The sequence below is a fragment of the Eleginops maclovinus genome, chromosome 6 (assembly GCF_036324505.1).
Source record: "Eleginops maclovinus isolate JMC-PN-2008 ecotype Puerto Natales chromosome 6, JC_Emac_rtc_rv5, whole genome shotgun sequence".
In the NCBI taxonomy this organism is placed as follows: Eukaryota; Metazoa; Chordata; class Actinopteri; order Perciformes; family Eleginopidae; genus Eleginops; species Eleginops maclovinus.
In genome coordinates, this window is record NC_086354.1 from 9,917,364 (window position 1) to 9,944,336 (window position 26,973).

The window sequence follows — 26,973 nt, forward strand, 5'->3', positions numbered from 1 at the left end:
AAAATGCTGATTTTTCCCTGTAACATTTTAAAGTGATGCCAGAAAACAATAGGCCGTCAGACGGCGTATAGAACTTTGTTTTTACGGAGCTCCGAATAAGTAGGGGTGGACGATTGGACGAGTGGCAGGCAGCAGGCTTACACTGAAAATGTGAATTCTGAATTAGATCGTTTCTTTCACTGTCCTTTTTTCTGTTGAGGGAGTAAACATATCGTAACTCTGCATTTATTTGTTGTTTGGAGGTGCAATACGTGACTCAGCAGATTTAAGACACGAAAAAACTATTATTTTTACGATTTGCTCAAACGCATTATATTTGGCGCGGCCGTAATTTTGACAGGAAGTTTTAGCGCCCTCACACTATATTTTTCTAGAAAAAACTGAATATTTGTTTTAATATTAATGTATTATCGTTGAATTGTATACAAAAATGAATGAATGTTGTTGAAAAGTCTCAAACTCTTAATGTAAAGGCCATATTATGCTAACTTTATTCATACTTGTATTTTGTGCCTCTACTGTGACATGTTTATATGCTTTAATGTTCAAAAAGGTCTTTATTTTTGCAGCACCTCTTTTCACCCTCTGTCTCAGATAAATCACTTTATTCATATTGAGGATTCTGTTGGATTTATTTTTTTAAGATGATGACATTAATAAAATTTGACAACCGACATTTGAAACTTCATACAAGAGCCTAGAAACTTCAACTGCAAAAAAAAAGGTAATTTGATCAAAGAGAGCTCTTTTTCAAGCCACTTGTGTGTCATAAAAGCAGGAGCCTGTGGGCTTAAAAGGACTTCAGGTAATTGGTTTTCATCCATGTTTACCAAATTCTCTAGACTTTTCAAAATTAAGGAAATATCTGGGATAATGACAGTATAAACCTCAAGAAAATATAGAACAAAAGGTCTATTTGTAGAGATTATAATTCTCAAATGTTCACATTGTACTAAAGATTTAACTTTTGCTGTAAGGACTTCAATCAAACCTGAAAGTAACAGGCACTCGAAAAAAAATGGATGTCGTGTTGCCTTTGAACCGATGTCCTTCTTGTGTGTACCACCTCTCCCTGAGGTTGAGAAGCTGACAGATCGAGGCCAGCCTGTGATGACAGTAGCAAATTAAGATGTATTGCTTCTACCAGGGTGATGAAATCAGGACATCAGAAGGGGAAACCGAGAAAACTATTCCGCTGCTCTCACCACAAGATCTTCCCGGCGTGTTTCCTTTAACCAAAGCTAATCCGGGAAGCTCTAGGGAATCTGTTTTCCATTATTTTTATGTTGCGGAAGTTGCCCCTTCTTGTGCGTGCACATAATAACAAGATTCCTCAATCTTTCATTTTATTTGTTCTAAGAGCTCTCAAAGGCTGCCTGTTCATGGGTCGCCATAAATTACTACACCCTAATCTTAAAACAAGGATGAGAAATATTTCTAGGCAGAGCCGGCGTGTTTGTCCAGCTCCCAACCCTCTCCCGCCGGACGCTGTGAGCCTGCATACAGATTACAGTTTCTTTCTGCCTTGATCTCGCTCAGCCAGCATCCTAATAAAACACATCTGGGCAGCAGTTCCATTTTATGAAAACTATATCAACCAGCTGCAAGAGAGCTGGTGAAAATAGATATATGTATTTAAATGTGACTTTTTGCTGTTTCCGTCTGCAGATTCATCCTTTAGCTTGGGTTTTTTCCCCTAAAACATTCAGAATTTCTTGCAAAGGAGATTACTGTTCGACATTTTTACAGTTTAACATAGCGAGGTAAGAGTTTGAAGAATTTTGTAATATTAATTTGTACTATTTTCTACTTAAAAAGTTGTTGATACATACTAAGTAGGGCTAACCTGAATGCTTTGAAGATTTGACCATTGCCTTGCGAATCCACTCCTATACTGCTTAATGCAAAAAACGAGTACAAGTACAAACAGGAGGGAAACTTAACTACACAGAACTCCAATTAGGAAGATACAAAAGTACTGACAGCTGAACACACAGGGACAAAAAATGCCTTGGTAACCGCTCCGGAGATGGTTAAAAACGCATACCAGTGCGAAAGGGTTTGACTCAGTTGAGCTAAAAATGTGTGTGTGTGCGTAAAGCTGCGTTTATGAAGCAAAGGGGGAGAATAGGAGAGAAGACCGACAGTAAAAGATGCAGTAAAAGCTCTTATATGTACTTAATTGAAATGAAACCAGTGCACATAAAATAAGTAAACATTGCATTGAGTGCCTTTCTCTTTCAAATGGCAGATAAAAGAAAAAGTCATAGCAATCCCACATTATTTATTGTACATCTTCAACATTATTTACTTTTGAGTCATTCTTAGAGGGAAACCATGCTTGTTGAGGTGCGTCTGAGAGCAGCAACCTTCATTCAAAGCTTTTCAAGCCTTTGAATAATTTTCAATGAAGCCCAAAAAATAGCATCCAGGAAGGCTCAAGTCTGAAATATGTTCATTCATCGAGAACTGACATCTGTCCATTTACATAGAGTTTTTGTTAGTTTCAGACTTGTTTTGAGTTATTGTTAAACTGCTTGAATTTAGACTTTTTAAATTTCAAAGGTCTGGCTTTATGGTAGTTGGACTGTGGGGTTGAAGTAAGTGTTTTGTGTATCAGTACTTTACCACCGTCGAGTAGCGTTACCCAACACATTTGAAATAATGCCCAGCCGAGTTTGGGTGCTTATTCACTTGCACATATGACCAATAGCATAGGTTCCAATAGCATACCCAAGTTTGAATACTATTATCTAGTGTTGGGTTCCAATAGCCCCATTCATTTTGGATCAAGTGCCCACATTGGCTAAGCTCCATCACTAACAAGTCTCTTATTAACATTTTAGCACGCCTGCTTTTTCTGGGTTTATTTGTAGCAAAGAGCAATTTGGAAGATATTTGAGGGGCTGGCGTCTCATTTTTAGATGGTGCTGACCCTTGCTTTTTCTGGCTGAATTACCACTATTGGCAAATCGGCTGTATCTTGTCGGTTGTCGTCTCATTAATATGCTTTCTGCAAATGTTTTGTGGTCAGCTAAAGAGCATCTGTGAGGGAAGACCCCACTTTGCAGCCCCACTCTACAACCAAGAGCTAAACACTAACAATCAACCACATCCTCTCACATATATTTTAGAAGTGAGCAAGTAGTAATGTCAAGCAAACTATATGTTCTGTTTACAATTGTGTAAAATTAAGTAGACACCACCTGGTATTTAAATGTGTGACACATTTAATCTACGTTTCATGCCTTGTGTTGTTCAACATGATTTCCAGGTTGTAGCAACACATTGTAAACATTAATTAGAATGCCACTCAGAACTGTTTGTGCCTTTCCAACTGCCAGAGGATGACCAAAAAGCTTTGGGTTTTATTGACTGCTAACTTGCAGCACAGGCAAATGTTGAAGGCAAAATATAATGAGAAAACCTAATTCACTCAGGGATTCAGAAGGATTTAGATTAATACGAGGGAATTTCATGCTAGATTTCATAAAATGCCTTCGAAAATCAGCCCTATAATTACAAAAATGGTAATGTAAAAATATATCTTTTAAATGTATAACTTGATAGAAAAAGTCAGATTTTCTTGGAATTACAAGAAAAAAAAAACCGTACAAACAAAACCTCAGAAATCTGCATTTTTTGCCTTTTTTTGTTGTTGGTACATTTCGGTCAGTAAAAGTAAAAATGATATCATAATCCCAATGGAACTAAAATTTGTGAAAGAAAAACCAACACTGACATTGTTTGAGCAAATAATAATGTTCTTTATTTTACAAATGTGTTCAACAGCAGAATGGCTTTCTTTTTCCCTCTCATTTCCTTTTTGCAAATTGTCAACCTTATATTCGGGAGAGAAACTACAGAAAGGAACAAGGGTGAAATCTGTAGCTGAGAATAATTTGTCCCTGAGCTGAACAATATCATACCTGAATGTTCTTTTTATAATAATCACTTCCAGATAGAAGCTGTACACCAAGTTTTAAAGTGTCTTCTCCCGCTGCAGCAATAAAGAATGTCCCCTTCCTTTAAAAAACCTGTGGAAGAAACCGGTCATGTTGCCATGGAAACCATTCACAAGCAGTTATATGACTTACAGTCTCTTTCGCTCTGTCCCACTCTCTATATCTAAATCTCTCTTACTCTCCTTTCGCGTAATTCCTGCTGCTGTGCACGCACACCAACACAAGCCTTGATCTCTGCTTGATGTTAAAGATGATTTAGTCCCAACAAAGGTGGAGCAGGTAAAGGAAGGGAGAATTCTGCCGTGGTCAGTTAAGGCTCATAGTGTCGCAGCATTTTGGACAAGTGAAGTGCTTTGGTGAAGCAGAAAGATGACAGGAACATGAGGAAAAATTGAAAAGGACCTCTGCTCTGGATTTCCACTCCTTTAGGGAGTATTCTGAGATGTAGTCTTGAAGCAAGCTGTTCGATGAACTACTTAAAACAGGGCTGTATTTCCAGATACATGTGCAGCCAGAGACGTATATTACTTTAAGGTTATCATAAACAGAATAACACAGATGACTCTAGACTTGAGGGAGTTCCTTGATGTGAAGTTAGAAGAAAAAGTCAGAATGTTGTGAAGGTTTTTCATTGGGTTGTGTACCACCTCCCTCATGTATCCATAGGAAGTTGCTGTTTGTATTTATATGCCTGTGGTGAATTACAAACTTGGAAACTGGGTGGAATAGTGTTAAAACATTTCTGCCAAGAAGTTCTTATTTTGTGTGAGAAAATACTGTACACTGACATTGGAGACAAAATATATATATATACAAGTCGAAAGATTTACTCAGGTTTTCAACTGTGTGGAAGAACACAATGACCAGCAAGATAGAAAGCGTTACGTTCTTAGAAAATCAGTTAATGAAATTAGACCCTGACCACCTCCTTCTGAAGTCTCATATTGTATCGTTGTAGATGTATATGTCCACCAGTACAGGACATGTAACTCATTATTCATTTATCACAACAGAAAAGTGTTTGTGTAGAGTACGGAAGTGAGACACGGTTAATTCGACAAGTGGATGACATATGATAGTAACAATCTCTGCACACTTTCACATTATTGTCACATAAAAGTCGTATTTTTGATGTGCATATAAAAGTGTCTGCTGCTTCAGGTATGTATGCTAAAATTAAAGAGGCAATACAAACAAACATAAAGGTTTATGTGTAGATTCAGGGTGGAACTGAGTCTTTAAATATTCCAAAAGTGACTGAACTGTCCCAAACAGACCGGTAACATGGTTTCATATTAGGGATGGGCATGATTAACCCTTTGTTGACGGCCCATGTAAATTTGGTTCGATATCGAACCATGACGTCTTCGCCGTGTTTGAATCACGCATTTAACCTCACCGATTAAAAAAACTATGTAGATATGTTGTCAACACCTAGCCAATCACTGTCAAGTAGTTGAGTTCGTTTTGATAGCCTATTGGCTGAGTTATGTCATTTTACATCTTGTGATCGTCCCGCCCTAAAAAGGTTCGCGTGAATCGCCAGGTGAATCGCGTTTGGCTCATTTCGCGGCTGCACACTGAATGAACATGTCAGATCGTAGGCATCCTCAAGTGCGTTTTTCAGCTGCTGAGGTGGCAGAAATGTGTTGTCAACACACAAATGATGACAATAGCGGTGAAGACAGTGAAATAGGAGGTATATCCAGTGGAGAAGAGTACGAGTTGGACCGTGAACTGAATGAAGACTTTCATGACGACGACGACAACGACGATACGTGAGTAAACAAATAAAGTTCTTGAAACTCAAGATTGTATTTTAGACTACTTACAGCTTCATAAAACATTATAGTTTCGAGGGATAATACTCAGAGTAGACTGTGCCTTTTGTATAATGTGTTTTTTTGTCTGTCACAACAAAAAAAATCGTGCCTGGTGATTGTTTATTTTTGATCGCGCTTTATAGTGATGCGCGGGCTGGCCCAAAACCCGTGGGTCCCGCGGGCTAGCCCGTGGGTCGGGCGGGCCGGGTTGTTTTTTCCGTGGAAAATGCGGGTAGCGGGCGGGTCGGGTAAAAATCGCAATTATTCCAGCTATTATAGTTATATGTATCCGTTCATATGCTTGTCTTTTGTGTAAGGATAAAATGGGGTTTTCTCCCTCTCTTCCCGCTCCGTCTCATGCACCGCACACAGGCAGCACGTCAGAAGGCAGCAGCAAGCTGCGAGCTATGCCTCCTGTCAATCATTTGTTTAGCGAAAATAATAGCCTGCCGTGCATCTCCTCATAATTGTGAGCAAAACCCCTCGTTAATAGGCCTACCGTTTGGCAAATCACGACGTAAACTCATTGGTATCTTTTTTTTTTTTTTTCTCCCATTTTCGCGGGTTGGGTCGGGTTGGGTTAAAAAATCAGAGCGTAATTTTGCGGGTCGGGCGGTGCGGATTGGCTGTCACGATGGGTTGGGTTGGTGCGGGGGTTAAAAATCCTTAACCCGCGCATCACTAGCGCTTTATCTCTCGCGGGTAAATTAGCCCTTTGCCAACATTGTAGCGTTGTTAGCATATGCCATGGGCATGTCTGGATGAAGAGCTGAATATAGGATTGAATAAATAAATAAATATCAGTGTTACTCGTTCTGTTTAGTTCCAGAAATGTCTATTTTTGCTCCCTATAAGAAAGTAATGGCATATAAGAAAGTAATGGGATGCCTAGTAAGTAGCAACCTTCTCTGACTGAAAGTAGCCTTGAGCTAGGTTTTGAACAACTTGTATTTTTGTTCTCAACTTCTAGACAGAAAGTAGCCTAATGACATTTAGTAAGTAAGCAACCTTTCTGCTACAACTTTTCTGACTGAACTTAGCTTTGACCTAGGTTGTGAACAATTTGTATTGTTTTTTTTATCTCAACTTCTAGAAAGAAAATAATGACATGTAGACAGTGGCAACTTTTCTGCTACCACCTTTTCTGACTGGAATTAGCCTTGACCTAGGTTGTGAACAACTTGTATTGTTTTTTTTATATCTCAACTTTTAGAACTCAACTTTCTCCTGGTTCTGCCACCGACTCAGAGGAGGATGAGCCTGAGCCTGAGCCTGAAAGGGAGGCACCAGAAGAAATGCCAGAGCGACCGCGCGCAGGGAGAGGACGAGGGAGAGGACGAGGGAGAGCTGCACATCGAGTGAATCAACCTGTTGTCCAGACATCTAGCTATGATGATCCAGACATGCCCAACCAGTTGCCATCTTTCCGTCCTGTACGCCAGCCTGGTGTTCACCTAGATGTACCAGTAACACGAGGTACCATGACCAAAGCCATAGATTTTTTTCAACTTTTTTTTACTGATGCCCTCCTGCTACAAATCTGCACCTACACAAATGCTTATGCCTGGGAGGAAATACTCAGAAAGCCCTATTATGGTGGCACAGATGGTACATGGAAAGAAACCAGTCCAGATGAATTGGCACGACTGATGGCCCTTGTAATGTTTTGTGGCCTTGTCCCAGTTAGTTCTTTTTACAGATACTGGAGCACCAAAACCCTGTACCATGGCCTGTGGGCACGCAGCATAATGTCAAGAGACCGGTTCAAAGCATTGATGGCAATGCTCCATGTTGTAGATCATGGTGCTGAAGATGAGCGTGATAAACTACGTAAAATCACTGGCCTGTTAGAGACTTTCAAGGTGACGTGTAAAGCACTTTACCAACCATTCCAGCATGTTGCTGTGGATGAAAGAATGGTGAAATCTAAACATAGGTCTGGTATTCGCCAGTATATAAAGAACAAACCCACAAAGTGGGGAATTAAGCTCTGGGTGTTAGCTGACAGTTTGAATGGTTATACTTATGACTTTGACGTTTACACTGGCCGAAATGTTAATGCTGCACCTAGTGAGAATGGTTTGGGGTATGATGTAGTGATGAGACTCTGTAGCTCTCTTGCACACCAGGGGTATCATGTGTACTTTGACAACTTTTACACATCCCCAAAACTAGTAAAGGACTTGTTTCAGCTCCAGATGCCTTCTTGTGGGACTGCAGCTGAAAACAGAAAAGGTTTCCCTGACTCAGTAAAGAAAGGGAAGCAGTGGGTGAAAGGGAAAGATAGGGGAGCTATGAGGTGGGTCCGCGATAACTGTTGTTTGGCATTGCAGTGGAAGGACAATAGGCCTGTGACCCTTCTGTCATCTATCCACTCAGCAAATGAGTTCCTGCATGTGCAAAGGAGAGAAAAATTCGCACACAGGTGGCATTGTATTAGAGTGAAACAACCCAAGGCTATACATGACTACAATTTTTTCATGAATGGGGTTGACCGGTCTGACCAGCTTATTGGGCAGAGCACAGCCTTGAGAAAGTGCATGCGATGGTGGAAGACTCTCTTCTTTCATATGATGGATATTGCTGTCGTAAACAGCTTCATATTGTTCCAGATTCACCGGGCTGCAAACCCTGATGTAGCTGCGCTCAAGCGACCACAAAAGTATTCTGTGACCGAATTCAGAGAGGAGCTTGTCCGGCAGCTGGCTGGCCTTGAGGAGTATGGAGAGCCCCCAGTTTATGCTTCTGTACAAAACCCTGGGGAATTTGTCTCTGATCACATTCCTTCTGTCTCTGATACAAAGAGAAATTGTAGAGTCTGCTATGACACCAGCAAACAAGCACTCAAGGTTGTTACAAAATGTGATGCCCCTCAATGCCAGGTCTACTTGCACATAACTCAAGACAAGAATTGTTTTAAAGTATGGCATACAAAGAATTATGAACATAGAAAGAGCAATAAAAACAAAAATGAATTGTGAACACAGAAATTGATTAGTTTTGTTCCTTGATTTTTGTTGATTTATCTTGTCATAATTGTTCATTGACTGCACTTTACATGATTGTTCATCATCAATTAGAAACACTGTCTTAGTTGATTGTTGATTGACCGTTGCTGTTGATTGATTTTGTATTGTTTGTTAAATATAAATAAGAAGAACGTTTTGGTACTGTTTATAGTGATTGACAAGAAAATATTGTTTATTGCACATGAAAACAGGAGGCACTTCCCATTACCATTGATCTGACATTGAGTGTTCATTTACTATTGATTGTTTATTGGAAATGCACTTACTAATGAATTTACATTTATTATTAGATTTTATTGATTGACTGACATGCCTTTTCATCCTAAATAAGAAGCACTTTTTTAGTTGATGGTTGACTTTTTGTCCATTGCTGCTTATGTTTATTGATTGTTATTTTTCGTGATTGATAATTGCACTTCTTTATTGAGTTACCACATCTAAAAAAAAATGACTTAAGCAATATGTTTTGTAATAACTTATGTTTGCAAATAAATCAACTAAATACCATCAAAATTGATGTTGGGTGTTTTGGTGGTTTACAAAAAAAAAGTTAAAATGTACATATTTGGGTTTTTTAGGTGTAAATTTTCAGCGTTCACTAAAAGGTTAACACTTTCTTTTCCAGAAGGATTTGTATTACCTGTCCTAAAGTATAATGAAACATACCATATATAGCTCTGTCTCATTGATATATGGCCAAAATAACTTATTTTGACCATTCTGTCTGGATTTTGAGGTCAAATGTCAAATTGGGCAGTGAAGACATTCTACTCTGTAAAGATTCTATAATTTTCTGCAAACGTACAGGGCATAATGAATTGACCATAACTTTTGAGCAGAAAATGATAAATTGATTCTGTTTTTTTTCATTGAGTAGGGGACAACTTTGCTAGTCTGTCATATACTCTATGTTTTTCCCTATCTACAACAGAAAATAGGGAAAAAATAACATTTCTGTTGAAATCTGTAATTTTTATGATTTTTTCGGATTAATTTTGAGCATATTTATAAAAATAATTATGCTACCTTTACACATAATTATTTATGTTTTATACCATTTTAAAGTGCTCTTTCTTCTGATTACAATGGTGTGTATATTTCATCTCTGCCATGTAGTATGGCCACACAGTAAGGTTATTTGTGCCATGAGGTCATCAAGTGTGGAAAAAATGGAATGTTCGGGGCAGTCAACAAAGGGTTAATGGACGATCGATAATTGATCGTTAAGAATTTTGTCGATCACATTAATTTTGTATCGATAAAACTAATGCAGGTTATGTTGCGTAGTGTGAGTCTTGAAGCAATGCAATGAATTTCACAGTGTGGCAGCAATTAAACATTTTACCAACCGGGGGCAATGTCTGACTAAAACGCCATACTCAGTTACCTGAAAGTTTCCGTTGATTTCAAAAGTATCATGAAGAGGTCACGGCGAAGTGTGGTGCGGGACCATTTTGATTTTAAAATGACTTAGTTCACTGGCAACACTGTGAAGCCGTGTATAAGTACAACACGTCCACGACTCAAATGATGTACCAACGTGCATCTGACCCTGGTTAATGTCGGTGTCGATGCAGCCTGCTCTCAGTCTCAACCTAGCATCGACTCGGTGTTAGCACGGACACGGAAGAGCTGCGATGCACAACGAGCAGAGAAAATTACCCAAGGGATCTGCAAGTTCATTGAGATGGATATGCTGCCCTTAAGTATTGTTGAGGGCAAAGGTTTTCGAGAACTGATACATTTACTTGAACCAGCATATCACATTCCGTCAAGACGTACCATCACCAGACTAGTAGAAACTCGCTACGAAGAACGGAAGCAAGAGCTGTTAAAAAAATGGAGCACAGGTGAGAGAGTTGCTCTAACCAGACTGCAAGACAGCTTTAACAGCTGAGAGCTACATCACCATCACCTGCCACTACATCAGTGATGACTGGCAAATGAACTCAGCAGTCCTGATCAAAGAAAGCCTGCCAGGCCGGCATACAGCTGACAACCTCGCTGAGAAAATGAATGAAGCTGTAGAGCAGTGGGGACTTCAAGACCGAGTTATTGCATGCGTTCATGACAACGCAGCCAATATTGTTGCCACCAACACTCCCACCAGAGTGAACTGGATTTCCGTTGCCTGCTTTGCACACGCGGAAGAGGGTGCAAACACTGGAGTCGCGGCCCCCAAGTCCCAGGTCTCTGCTATGGCACAACTCCTTGGGGAGCACTTCCACCCCCGGATTGCACCCCTACAGACTGGTGGAAAATGAATGGAATAAGGTTCCCGAAGTCAGCGCGGAGGTACCTGTGCATCCCGGCAACGTCAGTCCCCTCAGAGCGGGTGTTTTCAGCAGCTGGACTGACGGTCACCAGGCTGCGGTCGTGGTTGACCCCAGAGCATGTTAACATGCTTATCTTTACCAACAAGAATCAGTAGACTGGTGCTGAAGTTGTACGTGAGTTTCTAGTTATTTTTTATGAGTCTTTGTTAAGTAGCCTAATTAATTGTTAGGTAGGCTAATCTCTCTCTCACCCTCTTTCTCGTCTCGGTGCCTTTTGGATAGTTTTGAGATACATTTAGACAAAACCTGTCAGACCTAAGTATTATTATGTTTTTGGTTAAGTTTTATTATTATTTTGGAACAAACGAGGGTCAATTGTGTTTAAGAGCGCCGGCTCGCAGATGCAGGCTCCGCTGCTTTACAGCACCGCAGTGCATATCTTTGAACGTCCAGTTTAACTGCCACAAAAGTTGTTCTTCTTGTAATAAAGATCTCATCGAGGAAAAACACGCTGTATTTTTGTATTTTCATTGCATTTTTAATGTATAAAAAGTTAAATAAATAATGAATTTTAATATAAAAATATTGATGATTAATCGAAAATGTATCGTTAATTCTCCCGACGATCGATTAAGAAAATGTAATCGAATGCCCACCCCTACTTCATATACCTTTAAATGTCAATAAATAAAATATTTTTAATACGGTCAAATACAACTAAAAGCATATTTAAAGAAATAACGCCTGTGTATTCTCTGGTTCAATTATCTTAGTCCCAGAGAGTAGGATAAAGGTATGGAAACGCCTGAAGAGGCAGTTTATTCATGAGCAACCTAATTAGCACTTTTAATGACCAGTCTAAAAGTCACTGGCTTTCAACTACCAACTGTTAACACCCAGAACGTGCATCCCTTAATGATAGAACATTACAGAATGTGCTGACCTGTCAGTGATATGCAACTCTTGAGCTGTGTTGTCATGCAAAAAAAGCAGAAAAGTTCGGGAAAGTTTAATGAATGTAGATGAAGTGAAAAAACAGTGAAACATCAATCTAAGCATTCAATACCTGTCTTGGAATTATAACGGGAGTTTAAATTGGAATTCAAAAGATGGATAAACTTGAAAAAGATCTCTGACAACAAATGAAAAACACTGACTTAATAATCTGTCTTCATTCGCTGTCAACACGGACAAAAGCTGCATTCGGCAGAAACATAACAAAAGTGCAAATCTGCAATCTCTGCAACCCCACAGTCAATCTGCCAGTTAATACATTCACACACACACACACACACACACACACACACACACACACACACACACACACACACACACACACACACACACACACACACCTGACCTGCATGCCAAATTTCAACCTACTAGGATGAAAACTGCCATCCAAAGTTTGGGGAAAAGTTAGAACTATCAACAGAGCAAGCTACAAAGCTACAAAGAGTTCAAAACTAAACTTAAACTATTATACAAATTCATAATTTTTCACTTTATGAGGAATGAAAAAGTTACCGTCAAGAAATCCACTGCCAAACAGCACAGATCAGTGGAAAAGCCTGACATTGTTGAACATAATTTTAGGTAGACTAAGCATTTATATATTCTGGATCCCATACTCATCTCAAGACCATTCAGATTTTACCTGTGTGGGTCTGATTCGCTATGGAAACCACTGCTCGCCAATAAAATCTATAATAAGGTTGCAATTGGTTCCACATCGGAGTATTGTAATGCTGTATGCTGTGGAGCTGTCGGATTTAGTCCAAATATTTAAACGTGGGAAAATCAATCAATATTCAAACTGTAATGAGCTGTTTATATTCAAATGTTCTATATGCGAATAAGAGCGTTGCAGTAGGTTGTCTTGTGGTTTTAATATTCACTATCAGCCTGACCTATGGCATGTCCTATTGACCCATAAGTAAACACAGCTAATCAATAATAATGGATCAGGACACCTTGCTGATTGGATAGTCATAACAAGTAGCAGTACGACATTGTCTGCTGCCTACTGTTCGCACCACTCATCTTTAGGACAGCTGCCAGAAGCTTGTAGAAATTGCGGGAGAACTAGAACCACAAAATATATATTAAATATACTGTACTTATATTGCGCTGCATCAGGTTTTTACGACCCCTCAAAGCGTTTTACATACTACAAGTCATTCGCCAATTCACACCACATTCATGAAGAACAGTACCGCTGTAGGGAAGCTAACATTCATACACCGTTGGCCATGACCATTTAAAGACTCCACTAAAATTCGATTGAATTTGAAGCAGTAGTTTTGCTAAGAATCAATTTCAATGTTTTGGACATCACATTCAATGTTACCGAATTACTACGATGCATTCTTCAAACCTTTCAAAACTGTAAAAAAAAACCTGGCTCATGCATACATCCACTTCAATTGCATTGGTCGATGTGTCATGGCCATGGCTGTATTGAGTTTTCCGGAAACCCCTTTCCTGTGTGTCTTCTGTACTCACTGTCAGCATGTCTGCCTGCCTGCCTGCTAAGCGCAGGACTGTTTTCATTCAGCCGAATCCATGCCATTCACATTCCTCCAGCTTAACATTGCAATTAACCCCTTACACTAAATCCCTCTTGTCTGAGTCCTTGCTTGGGTCATACCTCACTGATCGTAACACAATGTTCAGAATGGTTGACGGTAGAGGGAATTTAATTAAATCCACATGCAGGTGCAAGGCTATTGGAAAAAGCAAGCCAAAGGAAATACAAGGTTTCAGTGACTTATGCTAAAGACTTCTTATTCTGTATTTTTTTTTAGCAATTTGGCCCAATAAAAGTGTTCAAAACTACTATTGGCGGTTCCTTGTAGCACTGGATGTATGATTTAGAGACTATTATTACTAGAATTCTTTAACACTTAGGAAACGTTTAAAACATGAGGATTTTCAGAAAAGTTACAGAGTTGTAAGGAGCTTCTTCTTGGGTATGTTTTCTATCCTTGTCCTTTTTTTTTACCATTACTGGTTATAATAAATACATTTCTGAGGGTCTCAACCAATCACTGACTGAGGTATCAATGCAACCACAACCCAATATCTACAAGAACCTTGATGAGTAATATACAATTATTAGCAAGAGGGAACTGCTTAAAACTGAGTACCGTGTGGCATATCAAAAACTTTGCTCATAGGCTGGCATGATGTAACTCACCTACAGTGATAAAAAGCTTTAAGGCAGAAATCCAATTAACAAATGAGTTATGTGCTCACTAAGCTTAGCAAAGTGTCTCTGACATCCTACGTGTACAGTAATTAGCTTTCTCTGTAACATATCATAATGACAGGAGTATATTGAGGCCGTTTTAATTGCTCAATGGAATGCAGATTCAGTCCATTGTGTAATCCTCTCTCGGAGAAAGAAGCACCACTGTATTATTAATAACTATATTAAATGATAGAGTGTGGACTGTTCCAGGAACTCCAAAGCATGGTGGTTAGTTTCACAATATGAACAGACAACTTATGTAATTTCCCATTTGCATCAAGAGTAGTTGACAACACTTTTGCAATTCGAGGATCATTTACATAACAGGATTGGCCAAAGAAATTTTCCCCAGCATAACATCAATGACAACAAAGAGAAATAACATAAAGCTTCTCGATCTCCTTCATTTAAAAAAAATGTGTAATCTTGTTTTAACGAAAATCCTACTGCACCTTTGACAACAATGTAACCGTTCTATGGAAATGATCCAAATTGTGCAAGCTCAGTTATGTAGTCATGCTGGAATGAGTCCTAAACTCCAAAATGTTTTAGTATTTCAGCCCTTCCCGAGGCCCTTTTCTCAATGTCGATGTTTTTTTCGGAATGAGTTGGAGTTAGATGCCCATAATAAGGTCTGCTGTTTATAATGTTTTGTAATATGTGTAGATTATTCTGTTGAACAAAACTAGGTATACAAATTGCGTCCAAAATCAAATGTAAAAATCCTGTTGCTTTTTGTAGTGGGACACCTTGCGATGCCAACTTCCAGGTCGACCTACAAAAAATATCACTGCAGCACTCTATTGTCCCAGTGAGCTGATTTGAGTAGGAGGCAGTTAGAGGCTGTCACCTTCCAAACCTCCTGCCCAGCTGTGCAAATCAGTAGCACAGCAAATACAGCTCCAGTCTGTCCCGGAGGGCGACTTTATTACCTCACCTACTGCACAATTTATGGCGGAACACCAATAGGGTAAATTTCTAATAACGTGGCAGGGATTCTCTGACACTAATGAGTGGCTTGCAGTCCTGCAGCTAAAGTGTACTGTCAGTCACAGAATTGCTCCTTTTCAAATTGCTTCTTGGATGCTTCACAGCAAAGCAATTTGGCGAGAAAAAAGCGAGCCACTGTAAAAGTTGAAAAAAAAAATGTGGAATTTAAATTGCACCCAACCCACAAAGCACACACGCATTTAAAGGCAGATACCTTTTTAAGTGATGTTACTTCAAAGAGGTGGATTGGCTCAGGAAAATAAAACAATCTCAGCATACCTCATAACAAGATTCATTTTCTTCCTCTTCCGAAAGTGAGGCAGGCAGCTTTATAATTCCGCCTCTAACGAGAACTTTGAAACCATGACTCTAAAAAAGTAGGGGTTAGCTGAGGATGATGTGTCCTGATGAGATAGGGGCGAGGGGGGGGATCACTGCTGCTGTTAAGCGGGGTACTGTGTAATAAGTTAGTCAGTGCTCTATAATAAACTGATTGAAGTGTTCAGGTCTTAATGCTGAATTTCTGTCAGTTACAGAATAAAAAAGATTCAAATGTTCACAGAAACTTCTGAAGCCATTCTTCAAGCATAATACACTTTACTTTCCAAACAAGTATTTGACTTTTGTTCTATACAATTACACTACTTAAACAGAAAGTAGTAAAAATGATACTTACATAGGGATTAATTAATACAAACCTATGCTCAGCAATGCTATGGACAATGAAGCAATTACAGAAAATAAATAAAAATAAAATATGTTTGATAATAATAAGTTCTGGTCCAACATTATTTCATGCCCATGAAGCAACATCAAAAGTTAAAAAACAAGTCGAGCACATTATGGTTCTTTTGTGTTTTTTATGGACTGTCGGTTTTATAGAATCAAGAGCAACAAAACACACCATTGGAAGAGAGCACTTTGTTCCTTAAGATACATTAATATGAACAATATTATGCTTTATTGACAGTTATCCCAGACTAAAGCATAAACCATTGTTTAGAAGTTAAAATCCTCTGAAAATATATCAACAATTCAAGGGGCTAAATTATGCGTTTAATCTTTGTCCAAAGCCTTATTTGTGTAAAATGGTGTCCTCCTCCCAGCATCCAGTGTTTAGATCTACCAATGATCATGACTGTGAAGACCACACTTATGGAAGCTTGCATTCCATTACCACCTACTAAGTCTTGTTAAGTAATTTCAGCAAAATGTATTCAAATTGGTATCCTGTCCCCAGTGTGCCAGCAGAGAGAGGAGAATAAAATATCAAACCACATGAAATGATAATGTCACTTTTTATAAAGCCTTCCTATCAGTTGTTTTTCAGCTCAATGATATACACACACATTATATTTGACTGGAATTCCTTCCATTTGTCCTGGACATTGAAATGTTCCCTGACACAATGATCAGCACCACATTTTCGACTAAAATGCTGCTGTAAGGTGTTCCAATATCATATCCTCTGCATTACTCAGAAGGGAATAGTGCTGCTATGATATTCGGTCATTATTACTGCTCATTTATCCTACACCACACCCGGCATTATGTCGTACACAACATGTATGATTGTGAAGGCTCATGTCTGGAACAACTTACAACATTAATCATAACGATGCTATGCTAATGTGGACTCGAACAGCCACAGGCTAGTGTGAGGCGACAACAACTGCATGCTTAACTAAAAAGACTTTAAAGCTTACACAAACAGCCATCAGCAAGCATCTTATCATAGTGCTGCTAAAACACTGTTTTAAATGTAATTACCGGTTGTTATCAATACAGCTGCACAATGTTAACGTGATTGATTTTTATTTTGCTTCTTGTCAAGATATGTATTCAACAAGTAAAAGGTCTGGTTTGCATTCAAAGCTGCCATTATTCCACAAAATAAGTTTTGTTAGACAGCAAAGGAAATCAAGCATCAAACAAAAGAAAAAATAAACACACTAATTAACTAAAGGCCGCAGCTGCCCCAGTGTTTATACTTAGGTAGCAGCAATGCTACTCTCAAAACAAATGTGGAATTGTGTCGGGCTTCCCAGTGTGAAGTTTCATTCAAAGTTTTCCGTCCTGGTGTAGAATGTTAGGAATGAAATGTCAGATACAAACTCACACTTGATCCTATGCAACAGCAGTCCTGAGAGATATGTTGTGCTGTTTATTTGCCTGAGCTTATTTCCCTCTACCCCATAATGAATTAACTGCTGTCTAAAGTAGGACTTTGGATTACGTAGTTAAACATTTTAAAGTGTCTCCAAGGTCTCACTGCCTAAACACTCAATAAGACTAAAAAACTTCAGTAGGGACCATCATAGCACTAGTTCAAAATCCATGTGTGTAAATTAAAACAGACATTTTATTATATAATACTGTATGTGTTTTTTCTGCAAGTAGATGAGCCAAATTGTTTTCCACACATACAATGCTGCCAGCGCCACAAGAGGATCAACCCCAATTGACGACTCACTATAAGCCAAATCAGATATGATGACAGTGGAAAAACAGTTATGCAGAACATGTAAAAAGTGATACTTCTAACTTTTCTACTTCTGGATTTCCTCCCAAATTAAGTCAGTCGGTTTACTGTACGGTATACTGTATAAGTTAAACACATTTGGAGAACCCAGGTAAAGTTATGGGTCACATCAAGTTTTATTTTGAGAGTAATCATTTGAAAAAGTAATATGTAAAACACCTTGCTGGTTAAGGCATTTGCTGCCTTCCCTGCTTTCCATCATTGGCATAGATATCTAAAAACCTCATCTTGGGGGCATAGAAATTATGCTACTCCTAAATGTTAACAATTACAATCAGAGTAATTCGATTAATTCCAAAAAGAACATTGCAAAATCATTTGATAATACAAAATAATCAAAAATGGCCCGAGTCAATCCTAAAGTTATCCAGCTGACCCAGGCATTAATTCATTAATCTGTTCGTGAACAGTCTGCCAGCGTTGCAACTCAGTGCGATTATTTCCTTGCATATGAAATTGAAAATTAGGGTGTGAAGAAAAAATGTGGCCATATTACTGAGTTCAGACACTCAGGCAAAAGGATTGGCTAAACTCAGATGCTGCCAAATCTGGTTTTAAATATATGTTCCTAGATCAGCAAAGACCAGTGTCGTTAAAGTGACCCCAAGTGTAACCCAAAACTAAGTAACACATCCAAGAATGTGCTTTTATATTGGTTATAACTCAGATGTCATAATACATTCTAAAAACTTTAAAATGAAACCCTGCTGTAAGGGAATGCTTCATAAAATATTCCTGTACATAACACTTTAGATGGCCTGCTCATTTGTAAACAACTAGCTGCTCTGACAACCCATTATAATGTATCCTTGCTGAGTGTCCATTTGAAAATGAATGTAGAAGTAACACTGTAGTTTGCATCATTGCATGTGCCCTTACATCACTGGATATAGTTGATGTTAAGCTCAGAGTAGAAAATGAATTCAGATTCCTCAGTGGAATATCAGTATTAAACCCTTAATACTTTATGCCTGTATGCTGGAAAGTCAAAGTGATTGTCATGGTGCACTAGAGGATTAGGATGTTGTGCATGTAATCAGTTCATCCCCCCTTTGACCCCCTTTTAAACAGAAAATGACAGTGCCCATGTAAAATACATGTACGAAAGGGAAAACAAACAGTAGGCTGCTTTGAAAAGTGCTAACAAAGAGACAGATGAAACAGTTCAGTAATAGCAACACACACTTTCATATACATGAGGTTATCATTTAACTGATGTTGAATACTGACATGGGCCAATAAATTAGGTCTAAGGTCACCAGCAACAACTCACAAACGTCAACAGAGACAGTTGAAAACAACTGTGTGTATATTACAATGAAACCCACACAAAAAGTCCAACAGTGCCCACAGCAGCAGCGGCAGTGGCGATTCAGCACCATGGACAGCGGCCAGCTAACTTCCACAATGCAAACTTTCGCTGCCTTTGCCAACCTCAGTTATTATTACACAGCTTGGGCCACTTACAGTGGACTTGGTTTGGTATAAACTTTGATAAAGTTGCCTTTATAAAGACTGAAATCCAACAAAAAAGTAGCGTTTTAAATAATTACAACCCATCCATGACACTGGCAGCACAAAGTGACCACACGACAACAGAAAAAGCTAAGCATTAGAGTTGTATTATAGTGAGAGTAGTTTAGCTGCTTACTTGCTAGTTTGTTAGCAAGTAGTTTCCTACCCACGTACAGTAGCTAACCGAGCACGTGTGTACAATACAAGAAAAGGGACGCTCCTCTTACAAATGCATATATTGCTAGATACATTTAATACAAATAAAATATTGCTAGCTAAACGATGCTATGCGGCCTAATATTGCCAAAATAAGTGCTAAACGTTGATTTAGCCCACCTGTGTTATCAATAACAGGTGCTTAAGTAATTAACCACATTTGACCGACTATTTATGACATACAAACGCGATTAATGGTGTTGGTTGTTCATTCGGGTTGTTAGATTGTATATAGCGTTTTTCAAAGAAGAGGAGACAGGGATTGGAACCAGGGCTAAGCTAATAGACAGATGCTCCAGTGTAATAATAAACAGTGGAATGGTTTTAATCTGCTAATTGGCGGCTAATTAACCGCGGAGACTCTGTTTCCAAAAACTCACCTAAAACGAAAAACGGGAGCTCGGTGTTTTCCAGGTCGTCCACCACCACGACATCTCCGGGGAAATCGTTTCGAACGGAAAACAGCAGCTTGGGCTCGGAGGCCGACGGACTGTGCATGATGCTCAGGTCGTTTTCCCTCAAAAACGGCAGTGCAGACACGGTGACGCTCTTCATCTTGCACTCGGAGTCCTGGTTCTGGTCCTCGTCGCCGTTTAGACATCGGACATTAGACGTTAAGATGGCCATAAGGAGCCACGCGAGCCCCAGCAGCAGCATCGGTCTCGGCCCCATGTTGATGCTCGCCATCTCCGCTTCCTCTCTTTCCTGCTCGCTGTTTCTCTCACAGGCTGCAGCTTAGCCTCTCAGCCCGTTAGATGAGAGAGCGGCACAGTGAGCGAGGGGGAGTGTGATACACCGACGGGCTCTCCCACTGTGGAAAACAAACGCTCCTTGTTTCCCTTGTATGATCAATCACATGTTTTTTTTGTTTGTTTTTTTGTTGCATATACCACACTGAACATTCACTGTGTGATTGTATTGCATTTTTAATGCTGGTGACCTCTTTTCTGTATTGATTGATAAACTGTCCAAATGGCTCTGTAATGGCAAAGCATGGATTACAAGCAGGACATGCACCAAGAATGCCCTGTGGGTCCCATCACCAAATGCATCATTGTTTCTGATTTAATTGTGCATGTGCTCCTTCATACACATATGCATATCTTCTCCAAGTGAATCCAATAAGCATCTTTAGTAGTTTGCCTGACCTCTGTGACTGGGTGGACACTCCACTGCCTGAATGCATAATTGCATAATTGATGGGATATATGCACAACCTGTATGTAAAATCTCACCGTGAGAGTCTGCAGTGACACCAGCAGAAAGGACGGCCAGACGATTTAAAATTGAAAAGAGAACTTGAGGGGAAGAAAAAGCAATCAAAAAACTATATCTGACATGAAGTTTCCATCACTAGTCTGTAGAAGATTGTTCGGCTTTTAACTTTTAACCTAGTGTAACTCCAACCTATAATCTGCTCAGGGAAGCAAAGGCTGAGCTAGACAGACCGTGATTTCAAAGAATCCACCAACAAAAAGATCAATATCACAGATTGAGCATATGATCCAAATAACAAAGAGAAAAACATCATATTCCACTGCAGTTCACTAACTATACAAAACACAAATAAAGTAACACCGAAAAGGTTCTGGTAAATATTAGAAGTCACCTCATTCTGTGTAAGAGCACACTCTAACAAAATTAACATAGTGTTTGCTCACTTCAATTATTCCGAGTCTGTGAAGGAGCAAACATTTTTGACTTCCAAGAAAAAACAAAAAGTGTGTCTCAACCTGCACCAGAGATGACTCATTTGTGTTCAAAGAAATATTTGGCCATCCTCCAGGATAATACTGTAGATGGTGTGAAATGGAATAAGAGCAAAATCAGGAGAGACAAGTATGAAAAGAAGATAATTGTAGTAATAGTAAACCACATCTGATGTGTGGTTATAAACTCTTTATCATTTCGGCTTTTAGACTCTGCAACAACATTGGTAATCAATGGGAGTCTGCCCTGCGCAGCAAAAACTTAAATCCACCCGTGGAGTCCATACACTGGTAATGGTGATTCATTCTGCTAAAACCTGGTCTACTGATATTGTGTGCTCTGCAAAGGATGGGTGGTGATAGAAGGATCGAAGATTGCATGTAATGGCAGCATGAGCAATTTAAAAGTAGGCAGACAGATATTTTTTTTTTAAATAGACAGCAGCAAGATGACAGGTAGGATGGCAGCCCGGACAATGGCAGCAAGGAAATTAATAAGGGAGAAGAAATAAATAATAAAGATATATGAAAAATAAACCAGAGGCCTAAATAACAGTGTTGCTTGCTAAAATTACACAGAAATAAATTCTTTAAATAAGCAGATGCAAAACGTATATTTACTTTTTTGTATGGAAGAACCCTGGATTTTATCTTCGTCTGATCTAAATATCGGCATCATATGCATGCTTCTTCATGGTAACAATTACTAAATTAAACCATCATGCATCTACACTGTCAGATTGTTGTTTTGCAGTCAGGAGTGATGGTGGCTGTATGAAACATGCAATCATCTACACTATTAAAATAAGATGAATGGGATTTCTGTGGAAAAGGTCAAGTCACATACAGATAATGCTGGATATAAAGATGTGCTTTGTAGCATTGTTTACTGCCCAACATACAATACAGCCTCCAGGTGTCCCTGTTATGACTCATGTTGGTTGAGCTTTTTATAAACCCGGTAGTAACACCCGCAGCGCAAGTCATGCAATGTTCACATGATGTTATTATTGGATGTTATTCCCTTTGGGTTTTGCGTCCTCCTTTCCATTACAACGAGAATATAAATATATAAATACAAATATAATTTGGTGCAGCTTTAAGAATTAAAGTAAAACTGAATCTTCCAGGTAGCATAACACAACTACACTTGAACGTCAGCTGATTTTAACAGTGATTTTTTTAAATTGTATTTTTTTATAAAGTCAATAAAAAAATGGAAAACAAACAAATACAGAGAAGAATGCCAATGAAATGGCACACAGACTAAAATTTGCTCAAGGCTTTCAGACTCTAAATCCTTTGACTTTTTTGTTAGGCTGACAATTGCCATTTGGATTTGGATGCAAAGCCGTAGGAAAAGAAGATTGTGTTTTCTGTTTCAATACTGTCCACCCATTTATTATTAAAACAGCTCTGTGGTCTTCTTTTAACCACAATTTCTCTCTCTTTCTGTCCTCATCAGAATGCATTTTAAAGTAAAAAATAGGGCATTGTTTGGTATCAAAGCTCAAAAAAACAGAGCAAGCAGAGAAGTCGATTGGCCTTGGCCACACACAGTGAAATATTAAAAAAGTTAACATCGATTCAAGAGAATAAGTGGAGCAAACAGTGTCAAGACTATCTCCCATTCATTATTGATGATGGACTGGTTACATTGGTGAAGGAAAACTCATCAGTATTCAAATAAGATCAAGTGTTCGTATAAAGTTTTTGCTTCTGGATGCGTGTGCCCTTTTTTCACTCTGAGGCTCTCTGCTTCTGTACTGTCCTGAAGAAATAAGTGGCAGCACAGATAAGGACAGAGTGAAACTTTTTGGGTACATTGCCTTAAAGGCCAGAGAAAGTTTTAAATGATAATTTGGAAGATCTTCACGTACTGTGTCAGCATCAACTGAAATGTTATTTCTCTCTACAGTTTAGACGATAGGACTTGCGATATCTATATTTTTCAACATGTCGACACAATTCCACAAGAAGAAAATCACTAAAATGAATTGATACTTCATAGCCCCTGTATTCAAAGCTTGATATCTTATTCCTATATGCCATAGAGCTCAATTGCTGTCTAAAATCTATAAAAGAAAAACTTATTTTGACGCACACTGTTGCAATGGAGGACATTTTCCTCAAAGGGGCCTGAAAATGCTTATTTTTCATATTTGTATTTTATGCCTCTACTGTGGCATGATCACATGCTTTGATGTTCAAAAAGTGCTTCATTTTTCTCTTACTGGCTGTGCCTCAGCACCTCTTTACACCCACTGTCTGAAACCTGAGCCCAGTCTGCTCTGATTGGTTAGCTGGCTGGCTCTGTTGTGATTGGTCAACTGCTTCTCGTTGTCCCTCCCCTAAGCCCTCATGTACAATGTGTTGGAGCACTAGCCAAAGAGGTGCGGCTGTTAAATATTGATGCCACTATGTTACAAAAGTAAACAAACGAGTTCAAACAAGGTGTTTCAGTCAGGGGGGGTGGTGTCTGGTACCACTGGTCAGCATATATCACTGATTGTTATCTTAGAAAACATAGCTCTTAGCATAAATTAGCCTGGGAGAAGGGGGGCTAAGTTTTTTTCTTAAATGTAAAACTATTTATATTGTACATAATACATAACCATTATGTAACCATTGGCTTGATTTTCTCTGACCTTATATGTAGTAGCCATTAGAAGACCATGTGCCTGCTATTAAATAAAAATGAACGTTGTTTTGGGTTTTGCAGACTGTGATATTATCATTCTTGTCTTGTCATAGTTTTCAGTCAGGTGATCCATTCAGAGTGTCAGCTAGCATGGGAGCTCAATAGGGCTTCTGCACAAGGCTGAGTGGATGTTTCTGCCAATGAAATCTGGAAGCTTTATGAGATTTGTACTTGCTAGGGATGGCGGCACGTCTAATTGCACAAATCCACAAAGTCCTCTACTCTGGGTTGTTGTTCTGAGAAGGGATTCTCTAGAAACACAGCCAGACTTGTTTCCTATTCAGTTTGTGCCTTCAATTGAACAACAATTATCTTGGATTGGAGTTCTCAGGCAGTGGAAGCTTACTTTGTTTTGCCCTCCAGGTGGGAGTGATCCGGGGCAGTGATGTTGGGTCACACCGCTTTCTGCTGTCTAAAGGAAACATCAAAAAAGGGGGAATACATTACTGGTTTGGTGAGTTTTTGACACAAAGAGGTTAGCGTTATCCTTTAATTTATTTCTAACAGGCAGTAAGGTGGCTTTCTCTTTGGGAGAAACTGTCCTTCAACCACAGAGTAAAGTTGCCTTGTCGCCAAGCATCCACCATTTTTGCTGTGTCCTTAATCTGTTCCTGCATCTTTGATATTTCTGTCTTCTGTTTTTCTAAAATAAAATACTCCTTCTCTAATTACTGTACAGCTATTCAGCAGGTATTATGTCAACAATCTGCATTTAACATTGCACCTGAAAACTCCTTTATTCAGTGAGAACAATGTAATGTTAATTATTGCTGAGGGATTAGAAAAAGTGTCTCTTCAATGTATTATACAGTGCTAAACAGAAGGAAAAAAACAAGTGAGCAGCTTGACTCTAGTCTGGATTATGCAGAGTTCCAGTGTCTATGATTAAACAGAAAAGGGAAAGACTTGAAGAGAGAATGACAAAACAGGTTTTTGCAAATCTGTGTGTGTGTGTGTGTGTGTGTGTGTGTGTGTGTGTGTGTGTGTGTGTGTGTGTGTGTGTGTGTGTGTGTGTGTGTGTGTGTGTGTGTGTGTGTGTGTGTGTGTGTGTGTGTGTAAATAGATGAAGGGATGAATGTATCCCAACAGAGATTGTGAGACAGTGTGCACATGTTAAAGTGATTGCAAGCAAGGCAGAGATGAAATTTCGATACTTTTGCTCGCATGAGTTCTGGGTCGCTGCCGATAATCAAAAGCGGGGAAACGGGGGGAGGAGGGAAAAGGAGGACTGGGGTAAAAGAAAGACAGTCAGTGAAAGTTGAGACACAAAGAGAGAGAGAGAGAGAGAGAGAGAGAGAGAGAGAGAGAGAGAGGGAGGGGAAGAAGAGAGCTCATACATCAGAGGTTGTCTAACAGGTGCAGCGATGGTGGGGAGGGCAGACCGAGGCCCTGATCAAGAGAAAGATCTCACTGTTTAATCTTGAGACTCTTCCCTGTTGCCAAGCTAGCAAGGCTATGGTCCGCTCGTTCTGTGATCAGAAGCAAACAGATTCATCTTTTTCTGCTCGCTCGCCCCTCTGCCTCTGCGTGGGCTGCAAAGTTGATTAGAGCCTAGAAAAAGGCCTTTGTCATCATGCGTTCGGAGCTCCAATAACTGCTTCAAATCATCCTGCAGCGGTTTCAGTCGCAGCCTCTTCAAATGCTCGGAGCGTGATATAAACACGCCACTTCAGACAAACCGAGTGAGATTATGCAGAGCCTTTTAACCCACTGCTGGGGGATTGCAAGGGCCTGAAATTGCTGGTTACGTGATCCTGTGCATGCATGTGTATGTGCTTACCCATGTTTGTGAGTGTTTGTGCATGTGAGGGTAGAGGATACAATGATTGGATGAAAGCAATGGGATCTTTGAACTATGTCCTGGACTGTTTACTATGATATTGATGCTTTAAAAAAGATGAACACTAGTTTACTGCAGTTTCTCCAATGCAGCCATGTCTGCTGAGAGTATACTATAATTATGGACAATTTCTCAAGGTTGTCTTATCATAAAAACTGTTATTTAAAGTGTTGCAAATGTTGGAACATATGGCAAATTTTTCCACCCTCACCGAGACGAACTGTAATTGTTTTCTTAAGAATGGAAAATAACATGGTTTTGTGTCCAGTATGATTATACCTTTGTATATCATGGGAACTTTACATCCTCTAAAGCAATTTTTTTGTTTATCATTCAAATGATTTTTAATTGTTTGTAAATAATATTTGCATATGCATGGTATGGATGTGAATCAATGTTTGTCATATGCTTTCTTCAGTAAAAACATATGGACTATGACTGTATAATTGATCACAGTTTTAGTTATATAATGATGAAGGATATTTAACTTTACATTAAATGCAACTTTTCTGTTGTTGTAGGTTTCCTTATAAAAGGGCAGAGGAAGTATACATTTTTGGAGTCTGTATTTTTTAATTATACTGCTCCTTTACAAGTTGAAGAAGCCATTGTATGATTTTAAGTGTTCTCCCTGTCCTGCATTGTGTTATGTAGGTTTTTGTGCATGTAAATGGTCTTCAAATGAGTTTCTCTCCTGGACACTACAGAGGGTGAAAAGAGGTGCTGCAGCAACGGCATTAAGACAAAAATGAAGACCTTTTATAAAATTAAAGCCTGTGCAAATGTCACAGTGTAGGCAGAAACACGAATAAGAACCTGAAAATTAGCATAATATCTCTTCTTTAATGTAAAATCATATTGAGATATGACTGTCAGTATCTTGTCATTATAAATTAGGACAACATGATTATGTCACAGGACATCTCAATATAGGATAACATGCTGATAATATTCCATTAAAGGCCAATCAATTATCATATTGCATTATTGAACGGGTGAATCCTGAATTGTGTTGTAAAGCGCTTTGAGAGGTCTCTAAGACTAGAAAAGCCCCGTATAAATGCAGACAATTTACTAATAGATGTTTTATTATTAAGAATCTGCAAGATTAACT

General features: G+C 39.0%; 1 protein-coding gene across 2 annotated transcripts in view; it reads right to left on the bottom strand.

Moving 5' to 3' along the window:
* The window catches only part of astn1 (astrotactin 1), a 337,331-nt gene extending 317,035 nt beyond the window's left edge, over positions 1 to 20,296 (bottom strand). For both annotated transcript variants that reach the window (XM_063885659.1, XM_063885658.1), the window contains exon 1: positions 19,990 to 20,296. In XM_063885659.1, coding sequence (XP_063741729.1) covers positions 19,990 to 20,296 — 307 coding nt within the window. The remainder of the gene's footprint in view (positions 1 to 19,989) is intronic.
* Positions 20,297 to 26,973: the final 6,677 nt, after the last annotated feature.